This window comes from Argentina silus, assembly GCF_951799395.1.
Source record: "Argentina silus genome assembly, chromosome: 7".
Classification (NCBI taxonomy): domain Eukaryota; kingdom Metazoa; phylum Chordata; class Actinopteri; order Argentiniformes; family Argentinidae; genus Argentina; species Argentina silus.
This window is the reverse complement of record NC_139661.1, coordinates 9949512-9970274: the sequence shown is the minus strand read 5'-3', so window position 1 is coordinate 9970274 and position 20763 is coordinate 9949512. Positions and strand designations below refer to the sequence as shown.

Genomic DNA, 20763 nt, shown 5'->3' with positions numbered 1-20763 from the left:
CTGTGCTGGAAGTTGAAGTTCAAACTGTTCAAATAAGCAGTGTGTGTTAAAACACACAGAGACCAAGTAACAATGTACCGAAAAGTTGTGTTAAAGAATACCAAGTCCAGAGAGTAAAGTATATATTTGGTTTGTGACATCTTTAATGCAGCAAGTCAAAATGTAGAGAACAACAATCCCCCCCACCCAAACCCACCCTAGAAGCCTGAGCTAAGGTCAAAGAGCAGAACAAAGCCTTGAACCCAAAGTCACCTCACCTCTCAGCCATGATTCATTCCCAGAAGCTCAGCAGTAGAATACAAAACAGTATCTTACACCAAAAAATACAAACATCCATTTACAGGTAGTCAAGCAAGACTTTGTTTGGGCAATGTCCTTTACAGTTAATCATCATTTCTCCTTTTTAAAAAGTCTTCTTAAGACAGTTTTCAAGAAACATACAGTAAATATCCTTCTTTTATTTTATAGAAAACAAATCTGTAAAAAACATTCTATTGTCTTCCTCTGAGTTGAGTTAGAATTTAAACATATTTTCCAAAACTGGTCCATCAGACAGGCATCTGCTTTGAATTAGGAGCGTCGATACCTTACATTTTAATTCGGGATATTTCAGGCAATAAATAGAACACCAAATGATTAACTTTTTGATTAATTAGTTCAATTTCCATTTGTTTCCTGAATTGACTGGAACTGACCCCTGCCCACCCCCACCCCCCCACGATATGTACAAAAGCTAATTCAGACTCACTCTCTCGTGACAGGACCACTCCCTGGTAAAGACTGCTCCTCCTAGCTACAAATTCACACACAAAATAACAGAAAATAAAATATAACAACTTAAGTGAGTACAAAAATAGAACAAAAGTGACAAATGAAAGACATCCCACATGGAAAGTGTAAACATATCCAATCTGCTACAGGATATCAGGCTTTACAGGAGCAGGCTCCTGAACAGAGTGCCCCTCAGACAAGCCTTGTTTGCAGCCTATGGTCCTCAGTAAATCTTAGTGTAGAAATACAGGACACATACATATGTGGATTCCTTGCTATTTAGATTCTCATGTCAGTGTGGTAAAACAAGTCAGCAACAGTAATATGTTGCCATGGACCATATAATCATATTGAAGCACCTCAGATGTGGGACATAGAGTCCTATGAGCAAGGATTTAGCTGCAGCTGAAAAATACAGAAAGAAAGAGCAGGCCGAATTCTAGTCCCCATTACGTGTTCAAGGTGCATAAACCATAGCCAAGGACTGGATGGCATTGCAGGAACAATAATCTGCATAGCAAATGTCCACAAATGTAAGTAATCACCAAAGTAACCTTCTCCCATTTCCATTAGAAAGATTGTGGAGAGCTTTATTAGCTGGCAGGTGTGATACGTGTAAATGGCACTTTGCAGAATTGCTATTGAATTAAAAAAACATCCCCCTTCATCCACACTTCCAAGACAACAACAGTGTGATGACGGGCCATGACAACACTGTACATCTTTAGTTCAGGAGCGCTTTCCTATTCAGACAGCTTGTGAATACACACTTAAATATAAACCAATTGCAACAACACAGAGACACTAGCTGCAGTGACATGTACCATTCCAACATTTCAAGAAAAGATGGAGGGGTTGGTGGTAGTCAGGTCTATCTCAAGGGAGTGGCCTGAAGTGGTTGTCCAGTCTTGTAGCAGTCCGAGAGGGGTACAGGGGGATAGGTGACAGGGGACACACTGGTCAGGGGCTCAGATGTCCATGTAATCGTCCTCCTCGTCCGACTCACTCTCCAGAGAGGACTCCTGGCTGGAGGTCTCCTGCACCTCCAGGGCTGGCTGGCTCAGAGTCTCCTTCTTTACTGTGGCGGCCGACTGGGAGGACAGGATGACGTTCTGCACAGAAAACAACAGGAGGGGGGAGCTCAGTCTCATTCACATACAAGCCAACATGTAGGGGGAGGGGGGACAAACAGAGTTGAGAGGAGATGTGTTTAGAGAGAGAGAAAGAGAGAGAGTGAGAACCTTGAGTCTCTGCTTGGTCTCTTCTGAGATGCTGCCTTTGGGGGAGAGCAGGGTGGGTGTGGGCGGCGTGACGGTGATCTCTGGGGGGAACTTGGTGACAGTGGAGGGGATGAAGAGCTTTGGCATGTTGGCTGGGATACGAGAGCGGATGCGACTGGGGTCCGACAGCTTGGACTGCTCACTGCTAGTATACAGCTGGTCTGGACAAGAGAGGAGATACAACAGAGGGAGAAAATAAGACAACTTCTCACAATAAGAAAACAAATGTTTCTTACAGTCTATGCTTACAGTCTTTCCCTGTAAGCGTTCTCTTTTGCCCCTCTCCATATGCGCAATATACTATTCCAAGTGTCCAAACCTGGGCCAGGTAGTGTGGCACTACAGGAGGCAGGCTCTTCATGCTGCCAGCCTGCAGCCTCCTGCCCTGGGGACACAGTGGCCAGCTTCATCTGTTGACACAGACGAGACTCCTGCTGTCTGTAGGACAGTCCCTCTGGGGTCTCCTCTCGCTCCTCTGTGGGAACACAACCACACCACCACAGTCACAACCCAACAAGTCAAACAACATCTCTAAATAGTTCAATATCAATACTTGTTCCACATTGGGTGGAGGCTAGATGTCATTTTAAAAATAGCTTTAGTCGAAACAAGATATTAGAGATGATCAATCATTCATTTAATAATGCTGCGGTCAGAATTACAGAGTAGACTGATTGTGTATGCCCTGTAAGGGCCCCATAATAAACAGCATCATAGTTGAAATTAGGTCATTCGAACAGATACCTGTATGCACAAACTCAAATTCTACTTTCCCAGGCTGGTACAATAAACATATAGGCACATTTATCAGGGTAATGCCTTCATGTGCTACTGCCTCTGTAACATCACTGACAGCAAATACAATAACCCACTCTCTCCCTAACCTCTTGTTGCCTGGGGAACCATTAATAGATTTCAGTGTAGCACTGTCCGATGCTGAGCAAGGAACTCCTTAACCTCACACCCCCTTAACTGTGTGTGTGTGTGTGTGTGTGTGTGTGTGTGTGTCTTACGATGGTATCCTCTATGAATCCTAAAACAGATGGTAAACTCAAGACGTGTCATTAGACGATACATCGTCAGAAGAACAGAGATTGCATCAAAAGATAACTCATACACAAAATATTTACTTTTTACAAAGACTGGCATATTATTGGTGATAGAGCCTACAAAACCAAAAGGCAAAACCAGGTCATGTTACACCACTGTTATGTAACTGAGATGAACGGCCAAGTGTGCCCCCTGCTGGCTATCTAAAGACAGGGCACCAGAGAGAACCCAAACAGCAGCTCTGCCAATCCTCTTCCCTCTCCTCAACTAAACAAGCAGATGCCACCAGGAATTCATGAACTGTATGCACAGCACAACCCAGTGCAAAAAACACCAGTTATTCTCTCCATTTCTTTCTCTGGGCATTGTAAATCAATTCAGATGACCCCACAAAAGGCACCCACATGATTTCAACAGACTCATTTTATAGTAGGTTTTGTATGATGTGTGATTTGAAAGAGGAAGGGCTGAGGGTACTGACCTGTTTGATGGAGGAAGGCCATGGCAGCTGCAGGGTGGCTGGGCCGGTCATGGGACACTCTCCTGTGCTGTGACTGGTCGTGGGAGCTTGGGGGCTGAGGTCTGGGCACCTTGCCCAGGGGCTCGTAACCCACTTTGGCTTGGCTGTCCTGTGGCAGCAGGGGGTGGCAGGCAGCGTGGCTGAGCAGGACCGGCGTTGGCAGAGAGGCGGGAAAGAAGATGTCGCGGTGCTCCTTAGTGTACTTCGGTGTGGTTGGAGCATCACCGGCAGACTGAGGAGATAAAAAAAAGGAGAGTGTGGAGGTAAAGAAGAAGGAAAGAGCCCGACCTTGGGTGCCCATGTGCAGTAGCATCATCTTCCCCTGCCTGAACAGAGAGAACGCTGAGAAGTGCACATCCTCTTCCCTGGAGGTACAGTAGTGCAGGAAAGAGGATGAGTCACGGCCAATGCCATACTGTTGCACTATTCACACACAGACAAACACACGTCATTACAACGATGAAGCCTGTGCTAGAGACAGACTGACGGCTAGATCAGTGGCCCGTGGAGGACATCTCTGGGGAGGCCTGGGGCTTACTTCTCTGTGGACCCAGGGGAATCAGCCAGACGCTGAGCCTGAGCAGGCTGCTGCCAGAGAATCTGTCACTACAGCAACACTACTACTGTCTGGACTACACTCGGCGCCTCCCCACCGCCACTTCCCTGTGCGTCTTCTGAGGACCTCTCATAAACACAAGAGCTGCACAAACAACCTATGACAACAGCCGCCCTGCTCCCACCGCTGCTGTCATGGCAACGGAGAAGAGCACAGTCAAAGGCAAATGGAATGGGTATAGTTTCTGTTCGGTTTCCCTTCTGAAATGGGTATTGGACAGAGTACCAGGTTCTCAGATGTGCATGAATAGTAGCTGAATGGGAGGGAGAGAATTAGAGACGAGGCAAGAGAGACAGCATCAGACACAACAACTATTCATTAATCAAGAGTACTACTTCACTCAAAACATAATTCAAGGACCAATGAAAACATTATAATATTATTTGCTTAATGTGATGCTCCAGGATTTTTGCCACTCGTACTAAAATTAGCACTCATGAGCCCAAACAGGTGCCTGTACATAGAAACAAAATTGTGGAGAAATTACCTGACCGGACAGAGAGGGGCACACCTCCCCTTGTTGGCCTTAAACTGAGGACTGTGTGGTCTAATGAGATAAGACATTACATCATGAACCATATAAATCAACACTTAAGACACTATTTGATATAAGTGGCGACAACAATCCTGTAGCATCTCTTTAAATGAATGCATAGGGGATAAAAGGGGAGTCATGCCACAAGCAAATGAAGGTGAGGAGTCACAGGATCTGAGTCATTCTGATGCAAACCAAATTAATGCTCAACAGACATGGCACACAGTTCTCTAGACAAGGCTGTCATGTGCAGGCTTACAGTAACATGACTACTTGGTTTAACGCATTACAACGCAACACAAGGGTACTGCCTGATAGCAGATCTAGTTCACTAGTTTTCTCAGGATCCCACCAGTGCTGGGATTTTGAGTCAAATACTGCTCTGAGTCAGAGCTGTTTATTATGAAGCTCCCCAAGGGATTCACACAGGCATCAAAACAAACCAACCCACTCCCCCAAACCTCCAACTAACAACAACTCACACAGCACACAGACTGACAGCCACAGCCAGTACAGTAGCTCAACATACAGTATAGTTTCATTGTTAGCTTTGAAGATTCTTCTGTCATTAATTAAACATAACACGTCCAACACCAGAAATACTGTTGAAAGAGAAGCATTGTACCTGGGAACATCGCAGCAGGCTCCATGCAGTGTTTTCTACCATTCATTGTGTATCCTCATATAAAGGCTGCTCACAGCCACACTGTGCAAAGTGTCAACCAGACGATGGTCCCTTCTGCAATTACTGAGATGGGGCTTTAAAGCAGCTTATCAGAGATGTGGATGTCATGTCCCGTTTTGATCATCTTTCCAGAAGAGAAAAAAACCCCCACAACATTTTAATTAAATTGCATGTCTGAATAAGACTGTCATCGCTTCTTTGGGAGCCGAAGCTCTGTCCTCTTCTATAACTAAGCCTGTCAATACAGCAGGTGGCACTGGAGTGTTGGAGATGTAACCCCCCCCCCCCCCCCCCCCCTTCTCTGAGCACCGTGCCAATGACACCAGGGTGGGTCAGAGGAACATAATCCTTTCAATCCATGATGTGTAGGTCGTGCAGATACTCCCACCCACGAGTGACTCTCAGGCCCCTGCAGGGGAGGTATAGCGTAATGCCAACCTCCTCCCAGGCAGCACGTCTGAATCATCAAACAGCAAATAACTCCACAATAACAACAACAAGAACATCAGTACAGAACACTACAATAATGGTGGTCAGGCCTGGAATTAAGATTAGATCAATATTAAATCATTTGGTTTAGTAAGATGCAATTGCTCTGCGTTAGAGGTGGCACACAGGGGAGTGAGTGGATCAAACGGTTCAGTCAGTGAATCTCAAAGGCATCAGGCAAGATCTTCTCTTCCAGCTCAGTTCACCGGGATGACTAACTCATCTAGCCTAGTTTGTGATTGCACCTGAGGAGGCATAAACATGAGTAGGCGGCAGAGTGTCATAAAGAGGATAGTCATTTCATTAAACCCATATCCTCGCAAATAACAACCACTACACCTTGATCACAAACGACAACTGATGTTAGAAAATTATTTGAATTCATTTTTGACTTCATTGCATATGATAACAACAAAAACCTACTAATGGCAGCTGACCACATGTACCATTAGAACATCCTTTTGCTTGGATCCAGCCTGAGTCTCCTCTACATTATGACTTAGATGCTTAATAAAATTCCAGGATCACAATATCCTCATTTGAACAAACTAGCAATACTAAATAACTCCCATGTGAGCTATTGTACCTCCTTTACTTTTCAGCATACTGTGGTAACAAGCTGAAGGGCGGGCGGGGAGAGGTAGGGGGGGCTCGGTGACTCTCCACAGACGAGGCAGAAGAACTGATGATTTGATAAAGAATGTGTGAGCAATACAACAGAGAGAGAGCTCTGTTGTGATGATTATAGGTTAGACTCTAGAGCGGGTATCTCACACTCACTCCCAACAAAGCTATTCCCCGTGGGCTTTTTTTTCAATGTCAGGTTGAATATCACTAGCATAATGGATTCTAAATCATTGTCGTCTAGTGTTTGAACTGAAGAAGAGGGATGATTTTCCACTAAGAATCTCATCTAGCCTACATTACCTTTCATGAGCAAATAAGCAGCACACATACCCATGGAAATACCCTGATTCAACCAATAACGAGTTCGGCAACTAATGAGTGAGTGAAGACAGAGAGGACAAAAGGGAATGTTCTTACTGCACCTTGCGTTATTTTAAGCACAGGCAGGTTGGTGCAGGGAACACTTCAAAAGGCCTGGGAATTACCCAGCTAGTCCGCTCAGCTGCCTGAGAACACAAAACATTGTACTACGCTACAGACCTTGCATGTTAATGTCCCGCACTCACATGCTCTACGGTGGGAAGACTGTCCATTAGGAAACTAGATCCTCTGATCTAGCTAGCTGATTCCTTCTACATTCTCTCCTCTTCTGTGCCCACCCATGGAGCTCTGCTGGCCTCAGGCACCTACAGCACCCATATTAAGGCAAGGCAAGGCAAGGCAAACGACCTAGGGGACACCCCCCCCCCCCCCCCCAGTGCTAAACAAGGGACAGATCAAAGGTTCCAAGCAGCTGTCGCCTTTAAGCGTCATTTAATAACCATTAACTCAATGGGCACTGTCCTTGTTAAATACATTGGATAAATTAATGTAAAGTAAAGCTACGAAACCCACAGACTAAAATATCAACCCTGCCAGAGAACCCACTAAGACTCCATCGTGAGGGAGTGTGTGTTTGGTTTGGCTCTCTGGCCTTCTGTTCTTTATCTCGTGAATTCAGAGCCAAAGTAACTGAAACCAAACACAGCACCAACTGACACAGCTGCAGAGCAGCGCTATGAAAACAATGGAAAGTGGTCATCGATACGTTACAAAAGAGAATAGTAGGGTGAGACGAAAATACTGAAATGGCATATATTGTGCAATGCCAAAAATAGATGAACAAACAATCCAGATAGGGTATAAAGAGGTGCATGCATGCATCACGTTATGGTTGATGATCACTAAATTATAATGTTCTAGTGTCTATACATATATATATATATATTTTTGGATCTATATTTTTCTCACGGGGAGAAATCTATGTACAGTACAGAGCCTGAAGTTTAATTTGCATTGTGAGAGTTCTTCATGAGAACAAACATCTCTTGAATAGCTTCAACCATTGCCCTGATGCATTGAAGAAAATCCATTGGCTTTGGTAAAAAGCTCCTGTCAGATGAAGAAACAGATGACAATATCTGGGGTAATCTGGGGTAGATCTATTGGTGCTCAGCAGAGAATCCTTTGATTAAAACCCACACCACCATCAAAAATGAGGGGGAGGCTGTGAACATTTCGAGTTTATGTGTTTGTATGGGGTCCATATATCCAGTATGTGTGCATGCACTGTATAGGAGTGTACATGTAGTGTGTGTGTGTGTGTGTGGGCATGCACTGTATAGGAGTGTACATGTAGTGTGTGTGTGTGTGTGTGTGGGCATGCACTGTATTGGGGTGTACATGTAGTGTGTGTGTGTGTGTGTGTGTGTGTGTTCACCTACCTGTCTCTGTGCTGATGTGGCCATCTGTATCTGGCAGAATTTCACAGCTTGATCCAACGCTACATCCTCATCCACCTGTTGGCCATGTGACAAGAGCACAGAAGATTAGAGGTGTATTCATCTTCACAGTTCAGTGCTATACATTCATCTACACACTTCAGTCATGCAGTAACACCCATGGCGCCTGCTCTGGGCGGCCAAGGCTCTGCAAAGGGAGCGATTGTGACCGTGGCAACAGGAGCAGAAGCCCCTCATTAGGGCTCTGTGGAGGCAGCTTCATGTCAGATAGTAGATGTGAGGATCTGTGTGGGAGTCAGGGAGCTGCTGCTGCACAGCAATATCATACATGAGTCATCCCAGAGTTCACCCCTCTTCATACTACAACACACTTTGGTTTTGCATTTACCATATACAGTAAGGGGCTAATACGTTGTAACATGTTGGACTAACACATTGTAACTTGTTGGACAAATACATTGTAACATGTTGGACTAACACATTGTAACTTGTTGGACAAATACATTGTAACATGTTGTTGTAGGGAAAAGTCAGCGGAATGACTTGGCAGACCCGCAGACTGGTACGCAAGACTGCAAAAGGCAGCGCTCTGAGAGGTAGTGGTTAATCACACGCTGTCGTTTTGGCTGAGTGGTGTGGAAAGATGGCCTCCTCTTGGCATTTACAGTCATGTTACAGTGTAGTCGTGAGCAGAGTATTAAAAAAGTGAATTCGCTGAACCACCAGCAAACCAGCTACGTTGACTTGCGGTTACAGATCTGATTCTGAACTGTGGAAAAATGCCATCAGAACAGCTATGTGGTTCAAGTTGGCATTAGCATTATCATGCCAGACCTATGAAGGCTTGTCTGGGCACAAACAGGCTAGATTAGAACTAGATTAACCTGCGCAATTCTAGGTATGACCTGCCGATTGCTCCAGATACAGCGTTATCAATCAACTATTTGATAAGAAAAGCAGTCACTCATTAAAAAACTTAAATGTCAAGACTTTCTCATCTTTTCCAGATGTGAGGGTGCATCTGAGAAAGTACAATACCATGGTTACACCTTGAATTACAAAGGAAAAAAGATAGCAACAGTAAGAAGCTAAATAGGACAAAGGCTGTCGTAGTCATATCCCTCTCCCCTCTCCTCTGTTATCACTACTCCAGCTCTCTGGTTTGATACACAGCCAATGACATGTCAGGTTCCCCACGGTCAGCATTGATCAGCAGCTCCATGTGTCTATAGAGGCTGATGAGAGCCAACACCATCAATGCAAACACTTCAGTAAACTCACAGCTCCCACTTTTCAACACGAGAGCTTGAGCTGCTGGCTCGGGCGCAATACACAAACAACTCATCCCTCAATTATTTGATAGGTTCCACCATATAAGAGGCAGAAATTAAATAACTGAATAAATAATACATTTCACATGACAATTGTTTTTTCAGAGAGAAATCTTGCTCAGGCTCAGTCAAACTGAATGTGGGCTTCCTGCTATTGGTTTACTTTTAGTTTCAGAAGCAAACAGAGTGAGTGAGCAATATATGACAGACCCAGGGCAAGTAACATGCACATCCTTAACCTTTCAAAATGTTGATTCAAAATAATAACCATTTAAGTGCTACCACGGAGAGACCTTTCATCAGAAATAAGGCTTTTTCTCGCAATGCCCACACATGTTAGAGAGGAAGGAAAATGGTGGGAACATTTTTAACAGCTATTACTATGTTAGGGTTTGCAAACAAACAACCTGTATTTATCATTTATCAACTTTCACCATCAAATGACAGGCCTGGTATTCAATATTCATGCGGGTTCTTACATGTTATGATAAAATAAGAGTAGTAGAATGATGTGCTGTTTGTATTTACTCATATCTGTTTAATTGCGTGAATGATGAAACTACCAGTAGGGAATCAATGTGATCTACAGTGAGTGCTATTTTGACAGCTCTTCAACACTGTTTTAATCCCCAACCAATTTCCTTTCTGAGTGTTAATATTGAGTGTGCATGACATTGCATAACCATCAATCAATTATTGATAGAAAACATGCTACAGTAAACAGGGAATGTAGCACAATTACAGTGTAAGTCATAAGGGTATACCTGCTTAATGAGCATGTATGTCTCTGACATGATCTTCTCAATGCGCCCCAGGTCATAGGTCATTACTTTCTGGCCTTGCTGCCACACCCTGTATGCGTCCAACAGAAGTGTTTTGCCTGACTCCACATCGTCCAGTAGCTTCCTCTTCCTGCTGGGCCTGCGTAGGAGACCCTGCTCCGCCCCGCTGCCTGACACCAAGCTCTTGGCTGCTGGAGCCTGGAGCTGCAGCTGCCTGGAGCTGATGCTCAGCTCCTCTAGAGAAAGCTCAGGTGCCCGGCTGCTCTCAGCAACCTTCTCCCCAGGCTCCAGGACAGTTCTGGGGGCTTCAGTCTCTGCTTGGCTGGCCTGAGAGTCTGTGGCCTTGGAGGGACGCCCCCAGCGTCCAGCGTCCAGCTCCATGGGCTCCTCTGGCAATGCTCTTGCCCCTTCACCCACAGCACCCTCCATCTTTGCAGATGGGGGACCCTGAGCCTGCGGTACATCCCCCTTGTCTGTGGCAAGTAAGGCAGGCTGTGGCTGGGTCTGGGGGCCCTCCTGGGGCCCTGTGTCAGGGCCTGGAACACTGGCCCCCTCTGTGAAGCCTGGCTTCTTAGGCAGCGCATGTTTGCTGTCCTCTGCACTGGGCCTGTTGGACGTGTCTGTAGTCGTCATCTCCCCCATGGAGGGTGCCGACGCTCTGGAAGGCTGCTCCGACACCTGAGAGAGAACAGAGCCTGTCACAACACAAGCAAGCGCATTCCAAAACTATAAACCACAGGGCTGCTCTCAGCTCTCCAAGTGTGTGTAGAGTGCTCTGGTTCCTTACCCCTGTGAGATTGTTCAGATTGTCCTCCAAGACTTTTACATTTAGGAAAAATGCTCTCTTCGCCAAAACCTGACGATCGACATCCCGCAAATACTTCCTTTAAGGCATGAGAGAGAGGGAGAGAAATGGAAAATAAGTTAGTTAAGTTCAACAAATTCTCACAAAGCACAAATGATGTTTTTGCTAAATCCAGACAAACTACCAAAATGAAATAGAGGGGGCAGTACTTACTTTCCCTGGTCAGGGTTTCTCTGGAGCATGAAAGAGACTTTCAGCAGTGTGTCGTGGTCCTTCAGCTGAGACAGCACCTCCAGCAAGAGGACGATGGATCGGTTCATATGAGATGCAAAACTGCCTGGGCGATCAATCTCATCCACTGGAATACGCCAGATGCCCTGGAGGAAGAGGAGGAGGAGGAGAGAGGAGGCCATAGTTTACTTACACTGACTTAACCCATACCTTCATTAACTAAAACAACCATTTTCCAACAGACTGTTATTAACATGTCACTGAGACAGGCTTATGTGTGACCCTGCCTGTGAGGCTAACCAGAGTTCTGTTTCAAAACATGCCTTTTCCACTGACACTCACAAGGCCAATGGATCCCAGTGGTGTTTTTCAGTTTTTATTATGTTGAATCTGACATTTTAGTTGTGAGAGAGAACCTACTTGGTGGAGTGAGAGAGGGCTAGAGAGTGAGTGAGTGAGTGAGAGAGAGAAAAAGAGAAAGACTGATCGGGTGATACTGTCTGGGAAGCAGGTAGGCTATATCGTTTCAGGCAATCTGCCCCAAATTAAGGTCAATGGATGTCTTGGCAGCCACCAAACAAGTAGATGCTTACATGAGGAGAATCTAGGCCTATCAAATGGAGGGAAAGTTCCCTATGACTGAGCATGATCCAAACTCTGCAGTGCAAGTTTCGAGAGACACATCAACTGGTGCTGGTGAGCTTAAAACAATGATGACAAGGTATCTATAACACACCAATAAAGTTCACGGGTCCACCATCTTGAAATACTATGAAGAAAACCTACTGGCAAGCTGGCAGAGGACCATGTTTAAACATTCCTTTGAGCTATAGGTAATGGCATACAAAAGCCTGAGTAAACGGTTATGGAGTGGTTATTGGCCAGATCCAACTGGTCCCTACACTGTATTCTTTGGACACAAGGGCAGGATGACAGGCTAATTCGGGCAACTGTGAACGTTTATTTGTGTATATAGTATGTGCAGTGTGCACAGCTGCATACTACTACATGGTCCTCTAGGCACTGTGGACTGTTAATAGGACTGACACCAGGAAACAATTAATGGGGAGAAATGGACAAACCCGCAGGAACAGAGTAGACAAGAGGAATTAATTTGAGCTAAAACTGTGGCATTCAAAGATGAGAGCCTTAATGAGAGAATGGAAAGAGTTGCTGTAAGAGAAATCCTGTGGACTGACTGTCTGCGAGGGGGTGGAGGTGGGGGCTAACTCACTCTCTAGGCAGACACCCCTAGGAAGGGCTCATTAGCACAATGTTGTGTTCAGGCTCAGCTGAGGTAACAACCAAGCACATCAAATCTATAGACTATCAACATAAACTGCATCAATGTAAGGTGTTTTGTGACAACCAAACAACTCAACGTACACATGCCCTTCCAGCAGGTGGGTTAGGTTAGGCTGGGTTCTGTGGTCTAAAGCAGATCGTAAATGCAGATGGTGGTCTATGTGAATTAAAAAAAACACTTGGCCAGCTCATGACATTAGAGGTGTGTGTCTGTGTGTGTGTGTGTGTGTGTGTGTGTGTGTGAGAGAGCGAGCCAGGGGAGAAGCTGGCGCCATATCACGATGGAACAAAACAAATGAGATGCCTCTATCAGCTTCAACAGCCACGGCTCCCCTCTCCACCTGGGAGACTCTTCCTCCTCCTAATTAACAGGTCCACATTGTCAGTTGACATTTCCGACGTCGCTGGAGAGAAGCCAGGGCGGAAAGAAATGCTAAACAAATCTATCAAATCAAACCGCATTCCTGAGGTTGAACTCATTCACTCGAAAACAGGTGATGTAGCTGTCCATCAAGTCATTTCATCTCAAATACTCTCAAAAACAATTTAATTTCAAAGACAAGCCAAGACCCTTCAATAAGTTATATTCTCCTGGCCTGAATGGTTATTAATCATCTGTAATGATGGGGCTGTTGAAACTAGTAGTTTCTGTTGAAACTGAAACATAGTTTCTGTTGAAACAAGACACAGGGAAATCCTTAAGAAATAGGACAGGCGAAGTCTGTGAGACTCAGCTCTGATTCATGGCTAGGCTATGTTAGTGCAATCAGGCAAGGCTAGAGAGGGCTTGAACCTTTCAATGCACAGATTACCAAAAGCCTCCAAACAAGACAGGGACTAGTATGACGAGGGGGTGGGTTATGCTCACTTGGATAAATAGATCTAATGGAGGGGGGCTCTTCCTCAACACACAGCCATCCAACCACAGCAAATCTGTTTAGGGAGATCCGCACCGTGGCTTTGCACAGATTACGCTGCAGCACAACAGATAAAGCAGATTTGTAGGACTTTACCAGCAATGCTTTTTTAAGCATCTTTTAGAGAGGAAAAAAAACATAGGGAATATGTAACCACTAGGCTAGTTGATACCTGTAGCTCTGACTTTGAACATGTTAAAAAATTCATGAATCAAGCAAAATATCACAAGTTCAAGGATTCATCACATACATATGAGAAATGATTTCAGAGGAATTCATGAGCATGAGAAATTCAAGACAGAAAGAGGAGTTAGTTCCCTATAGACCTCCATTTCAAATCACACTTACATAACAAGCCTTAACTTGAACTAATTGTCGTAGAGGTCTTGTTTACAAGCAGTTCAGGGGTAAACAATAGTGTTGTGTGTGAGACGATGGGTAGAAAGAGTGCAGTGTGCATCTCTGGCCTACGCACACGCTCTTTTTGAGGGCATTTACTATTTATCACTTAATCAGGCATTAAAACAGGAACAAAATAATGACTACATCAATAATTCAAGCAGACTAAAAAGAATGTGTATTTTGTTCGTGCTCTGCCAGCCAACCGGAGAAAAGAAAGAGTAACAAGACAAAGGAGACAAGAGGAGGAGGAGGGATTCTCTCTATGCTCCCTCGGTGCTAGGAGGCCTGGGAGCATGCAGAGACCAGGCCGTCTGTGCCCACCTCCCCTCTCACAGGGAACCCCTCTACAACCGCCTCATTATCCAGGGACTATCCAGTGGGATGAGCACAGAGGTAGAAACACTAGAGGGTGACATAACCTGGGTCTACGGTGACTTAGTGGAGGGTTCACCTGCAACAACAGTCCCGCAATGTGCTCCAGCAGGTCGGGGAAGAATTGGCCACAGCATGGTAAAAACCTACATGCTGCAGGGGACCAATAGGATGGGTGAGCATCATTTTCAGAGTTGTCAGTGATTGATCATGCTTCGTAGACAGTAATGACTAATGCAGGTTTCATTACAGCAGGGTGCATTCCAATCAATTATTTTTATAAATGAAATGTGCTGAACATTTCTAATTAACTAATATCTGCATTATTGAAACACCCAGTTTATTTTGTAATAATCCAATATTAAATATTTTCCAAACTACCTACCAGTGACAACATAATTTACCTGCCAACTGTTGCAATCTACAAGGGTAAAGACTGGCAGGGAGGGAGTCCAACTTCCCAAAGTAGCCAAAGTGTTTTTGTTTTTTTTGCAATCCATTGCAATTGATTCTCCATTGGGGTACCTTCCCCCCCTCCCTCATGTACCCTGGCCATAACCCACTAATCCTCTCCGTATGTCAGTACAAAGGTCATATCACCGTAGGCTCCAACACACATAACGTCTCATGTCAACTTCTATCAAGCCTCAGCACACAGCAGAACAGCAGAACAACAACTATCACAGGAAACTCTGAAATCAAAACAGGAAATGGCCTCTACAACACACTGACGTGACCTGAAGAACCAGTTACGTGCATGAGTCCGTCTCTGTGCAATAACCCCATGCTGTTAGTGAGAAAACACAGGGTGTAGAGTACACATACAACTGCTTTGCTAACACCGGGCTCATTACAACTCTCCCTCCATAGGCCAACAAAAAAATGACTCCTCCCCCCCTGATTAAGAACAACAACACTAACTCTACAAACTGTGGAAGAATTCCACTCACATAAACGGATTACAAAATCATGTGCTCATTAATCTATAATACACAGAGGAGAGACAGAGAGACTCACCATCACCAATGAAAGCTACTCCACTGGCGCCTGCTAGTATTCTTTTGGATGGTTTCCTACGAGCTGTAGCGGCACCAGCTGCCCTGCCAGCACCCCCCCACCCCCCACCCCCCAAAGAGCAACACACACACACACGCGCACACACACACACACTCAGATAGCGAGGGGTGGGCTACATGCGAGCGCTGGGGCTGACAGAGCTGCAGGAGAGAGCCAGAGAGAAGCAGGGGAGGATCCGGAGGAGAAGAGAAAAAGAGAGGAGAGCAGCAGCCTGGACGAGAGGAGTGACGGCGCTGGCGTCCGGACCCAGAGACTCAGTGCACCACTGACAGACAAGCTGACTCGCTCCTCTCTCCCTTTCAAACCCTGCCATCTCAAAACAAAAACACCCACGCACTCCCTCTATCTCCGCTCTGCCCTGACCCCAGCCTGCCAGGGTTTTTTTTCCCTCCTCCCTTCTCGCTCTCACTCTACACAGCCTAATGCCTACCCCTTTAGACTCCTGCTAGCCAATCAGAGAGAGGCAGAGTTACTCCCTCCCATAAGCACACACCCACACAATACATACACAAACAGAGGGGGGGGGGGAGAGACAGAGAGCAAGAGAGAGAGAGAGCAAGAGAGAGAGAGCACGAGAGAGAGCGAGAGAGAGAGCAAGAGCAACAGGGAGGGGAGAGCATTATCACGCAACAGAAAGAGAGCAACAGGAAAAGAATGAGAGAGCAAGAGTTGGCAAGCTGAAAATCGGACTTCAAGCAGGCAGTTAAACGGAGTAGGAGGGGAGCTTAAGGAAGGAGGACAATGGAGGAGTTAAAAAAGGGAGGAGAGATAGAGAACGAGTTTGTAAGCAGATGTTCATAGTGAAAAGAAACCCAAGCAATGCGTGTGGGCAGGAGGGTACAGAAAGTAAGTATACTACACTCTTACACAGTGGCGGCACACCGACAACAACGCTCACCTTCCTTCCCTCCCTTTCATCTGCTGCCAGGCCGCCCTGCTCACCAAACATGCAAACACACCTTGTTTTTCCTGCTTCCTGTTGTTACAGCATGAGAAACCCTGCAGACATGATGAGCTCAGCCAGTACTAAAAGGTAGACAACACACCAGAGGTGTTACTACCACATAGCTAGAGAGAGCGCCTTGGAGGGAGATCCACATCAATATAGAACCGTAATATATTCAAAACATATTCATCTGCCTTCAGCACTCCTCCCCCACACATACCAACTAGTTCTCTGGTCTCGGCTCCACCTACTGTACATCATACAGCTGCAACAGACTGAACGCGCGTGCTGAACAGTGTGTGACAAATGTGTTCAGTCTACTAGTACTGTACAAAGGCAATCTAACAAAGTTACACACTACAAGCAGCAGGTACAAATGTTACTGTCAAAATAAAAGATGGTTATTCAAATGCAGTGCAGACAAAGCCCCAACCTCTCTGTTTAAAGTTTTAAGACTTGAGAGAGCAACAGCTTTCGTCCGGGAAAACAGCAGAGATGGCATCCATTTTCTGTGGCGCTTGCAGGAGAGTGCATGTGTGAGTGGGTGGACGAATATGTAAGCACATGTGTGTGGGGGCAACACCATGCCTGAGCAAGCACGCTGACTGTGACTCTGCAGGATCAAGAGAACGAACGGCAGCCCCACACAGCCAGGGGGAGCAGACCCAGAGAGGACGGCTTTACTGCAATCATGAGCATTACATTCTAAAGAGCATTACAGCTCCACAGGGGTTACAACAAAAGACCTCCAAAGCCAGAACATTCACACAGTCATCCATCTAGCTACACCACTTCTTACTGGTAATTCCCTATCCTGTGAGTTTATCTGTCAACAGGAATTTAGGAGACAGAGGGTAGGTAACTCAGAGGGTAAGTAATGGAGTCCAAAACAGACAACTTCCAAAAAATCCATTCGTTATTTAAATCCCCAAATTGTTATACAAATAATTCTATGACTGATTCAACCTCTCCTCAACCATCATCATTTAGTGTTCTCCTTTTTCTTGTTGGAAGTTGCAAGTGAAATCTGAGACTCCTGCAATCACAGAACCTTGCTAAAACTTTTCAGTTTTGAAGAGAGACTTTGGAGTGGTAGAAGGCCAGAGTTCTTCTCCTCAGTGATCAGTGGACTTACCACTCACACCGAGGGCATGTCACTCCTAAAAAGCATTGGCATGGATGACGGCAATAAATTATGCAACACAGCCTCAACTGAACTGGAACATGTCAAAACAGCAGAATATAGGTTATACTCCATGGTGGCCCAGTTGATATAACCCAGCCAAACCAACAGTAGAAGTAGGGCACCATGACCTACATAACAGTACTGGGTGATCAACAGCAAACTCATTCAGGTGTCCATCATGTTCAGGGTCGCCCCCCCATTGATAACCAACCCATGTTGCCAGACATGGCTGATCTGAGCTACACTGGCTGTGTTACATACATGCCATCTCCCATCCTGTCATTTGGTCATAATGTCAATAAGGGATCACAACACAACGGCTGCTCACAGTGCTACACAAACCATATTGCCACTGACAGTGACATTGATTGATCTGTCAGAGCTCAGTGACACTGCTGGGCAGACGTGTCAAACTCTGCTGCTGTAGGATCTCACTCCTGCTGACGTTCACCCAGTGTTTTTTTGATGAGTGTCCAATTTACATATGAAAAACCAGGTGAGTAGACACTAGCCAATCAGTGACAAGTTCTTTGACCATTTAAGTGCCAGGGAAAAGGGGCAGGTGTGGCCAATGACCATGGAAGACTAAAGCTTGGCACCCTGTGTTGAGCGCCATGCTGTAGGGTATTTAGAATCATAAAATGTAAAATTAACATTTCAGGGTGAGGTTTGCTGTGGCCTTTCATATCGTGTCTAATCCCAGTAAGTGCAGCAGTAAAGGCTACACCAGTTGGTGAGGCAGGGCAGCAGGTTTGATTCCAGAAGGGGGCTCTGTGAGAGCCCAGTGGGAGCTAGGGCTGTGCTACGTGCTCCACCAGCCTCGGCATGGCCTTCACACGCCGCAGCTACAGCCTGTTCTCAGCAGCCTTCTGGAGACGGGTCAGGACACGGCAGCCTCCACACCCACACCACCCCAACACATGATCCACAAATAGGCTAGGTTCAAATCCAAACGGCGAAAGATTCAATCCTTATTGCCGGTCTCCCTTGTAACACAACAAACAGCATCTAGGCCTAGAACATGATCATGAAAAAAAACATGCCCATTTCATGCACATATCAAAATAGCACCTCAGCTAACATCTGCTTCAATGGGGACTTCATTCAAGTCAATGTGTTTGCAAATTTGTTTGACGTGCGGAGGAGATGACACACTCCACAGCCAGAGTAATCTCCTCCTCTGCAGACCCTCCACACGCCTTGTCATCATGAACAGAGCAAGGGCTAGTGAGGGCATGGTGATTTTAACAAGGTTAACCTGCCATGGTATAAGCCCAAAAGCAGAGCTGGCTTGGTGAACTGTTTGACTTACATTGAACAGGTTTGTCTTGTTCCTCTCACAGAAAAGTCCTTGTGCAGGCATGTGCTTCAGCTGTTGCCATGGGACACTACTTCCTAGCAACACATCTCGTGCCCACTGCAGATTCTGTGGGGGAAAAAAACAACATACAAAACAAATCAGAAAACTGTGGAGGTGAAAACTGGGGGATGCCCCTCACTAGAAGAACAGGAAGAGACAGACCACGGAATCCACAGAGAAGAAAATGAGCTAGAAAAGTTACATCATAATGAAACAAGGTTTTATTGAATCTGTCATTTTCATGCCCATCATCCCCCACCTCAATGTCTACTCTTACCTCACTTACTCTCATATCAACTCAACTGTGATGAACCTACTTGTCAGTGCAAAGTGGTTGTAGCGGAGCTAATTCCATTACCATGGAAGGTGTACGAGATAAAAAGACATGCCAACAAAATGTTGCATGACAATAACATCTTAGTAAAACTAGTCAGTTGGTAGAGCATGGCACTGGCAATGATGTGGGTTTGATTCCCACTGGGACCATATATACAAACAATGTATGCACTCACTGGACTGTAAGTTGCTTTAGATAAAAGCGTCAACCTGTACGACTGGTACTTCACCACATCAAGACCTTTGCTCCCTTAACCCTTTCATTGACTGGATTAAATGGGAATAAAATGAAACATATTAATAACAATTACAATGGGGAAAATAACCACACATCCACTACATGCAATATCACTAACCCACATATCCAAACAAATCAGCCACACACACACACCTTGTAAAAGAGCAAATTTGGTGCAACCACTAGATGCTACTGATTAAATCAGTACACCATGTTCTTACTAGATGGGGATTCCAGTATAGTGTGATGGCCATCTATGTCCATTATGAAGCCATCCATGTCCATTAAAACATCTATATGCAAGAAACATCATGTCTACCCAGACCTTGATGTTATTCAGAAAGTGCTGGGCATTATCATAGAAAAGCTATTTCCACCATTGCCTTGTTTGAAAAGCCAGCCAGTTCAGGCCACTCTGCACTCAGTGAAAACCCAGAGCCAAATGACATGAGATTACAGTCTCTCCTGACAGCCTCAGACTTCCTAATGAGTCTCACACTGGCTGGCCAAGCCCATGCAGGTTGAACAGTTCCTGGGAGCTGGAGGGGTGCAGTGGTTTTAGTACAGAGGAGCAGTTTAGTTTAACTCAGCTACGTCATTCCTCCACAGGCCAAGGCATCATGCAGTTCTATTCTATGCATCAAAGCAATAATGTTGGTCCAAGCATTTGGTCAAACACATCCCTCTTAACACATCCCTCTTTGACCAGCTGCAGGCAAGATCAACAGTGCCTGTTTCAGCCTTGGCTGGCAGGGAAGGCCTGGTACACAGTGTTCAATTCCAAACCAGAATGTTGTGGAGGCATGAAACATCTTACTCAATGGCATAAAACCCAATAGCATGTTGAATAAATTCAATCATTCTGTGTGCCTCTGCATCCTCTGAATTACTTACATTTTGTGCTAGAAAACCTGAGATTCAACGGACAATTTTAGGAATATGATACATTTTTCTCATAGCAAAAAAACCCCATTGAATTTGTTTCTACAAATAGCACTGATGTTGACTACCAGGTGTCCGTGCTGGTCCACTTTGCCTACTTTGGGGTTGTGAGTCAAACTCTGGGGTTGTTTAAATGGCACTATCACAAAAGCTAGTGAGTCACAGTGTCAGTGCCAAGG

The 20763-nt window shown here is 45.3% G+C and overlaps 1 protein-coding gene across 1 annotated transcript in view; it reads right to left on the bottom strand.

Annotated features, from left to right (window-relative positions):
• Positions 1-144: 144 nt before the first annotated feature.
• cabin1 (calcineurin binding protein 1) overlaps positions 145-20763 on the bottom strand; it is a 35997-nt gene continuing 15378 nt past the window's right edge. The window contains exons 31-39 of the mRNA XM_083673677.1: positions 19021-19134; positions 11486-11649; positions 11255-11351; positions 10450-11145; positions 8337-8411; positions 3583-3853; positions 2371-2526; positions 2013-2212; positions 145-1883 (exon numbers count right to left, since the gene is read on the bottom strand). Coding sequence (XP_083529803.1) covers positions 1740-1883; positions 2013-2212; positions 2371-2526; positions 3583-3853; positions 8337-8411; positions 10450-11145; positions 11255-11351; positions 11486-11649; positions 19021-19134 — 1917 coding nt within the window. The 3' untranslated portion in view covers positions 145-1739. The remainder of the gene's footprint in view (positions 1884-2012; positions 2213-2370; positions 2527-3582; positions 3854-8336; positions 8412-10449; positions 11146-11254; positions 11352-11485; positions 11650-19020; positions 19135-20763) is intronic.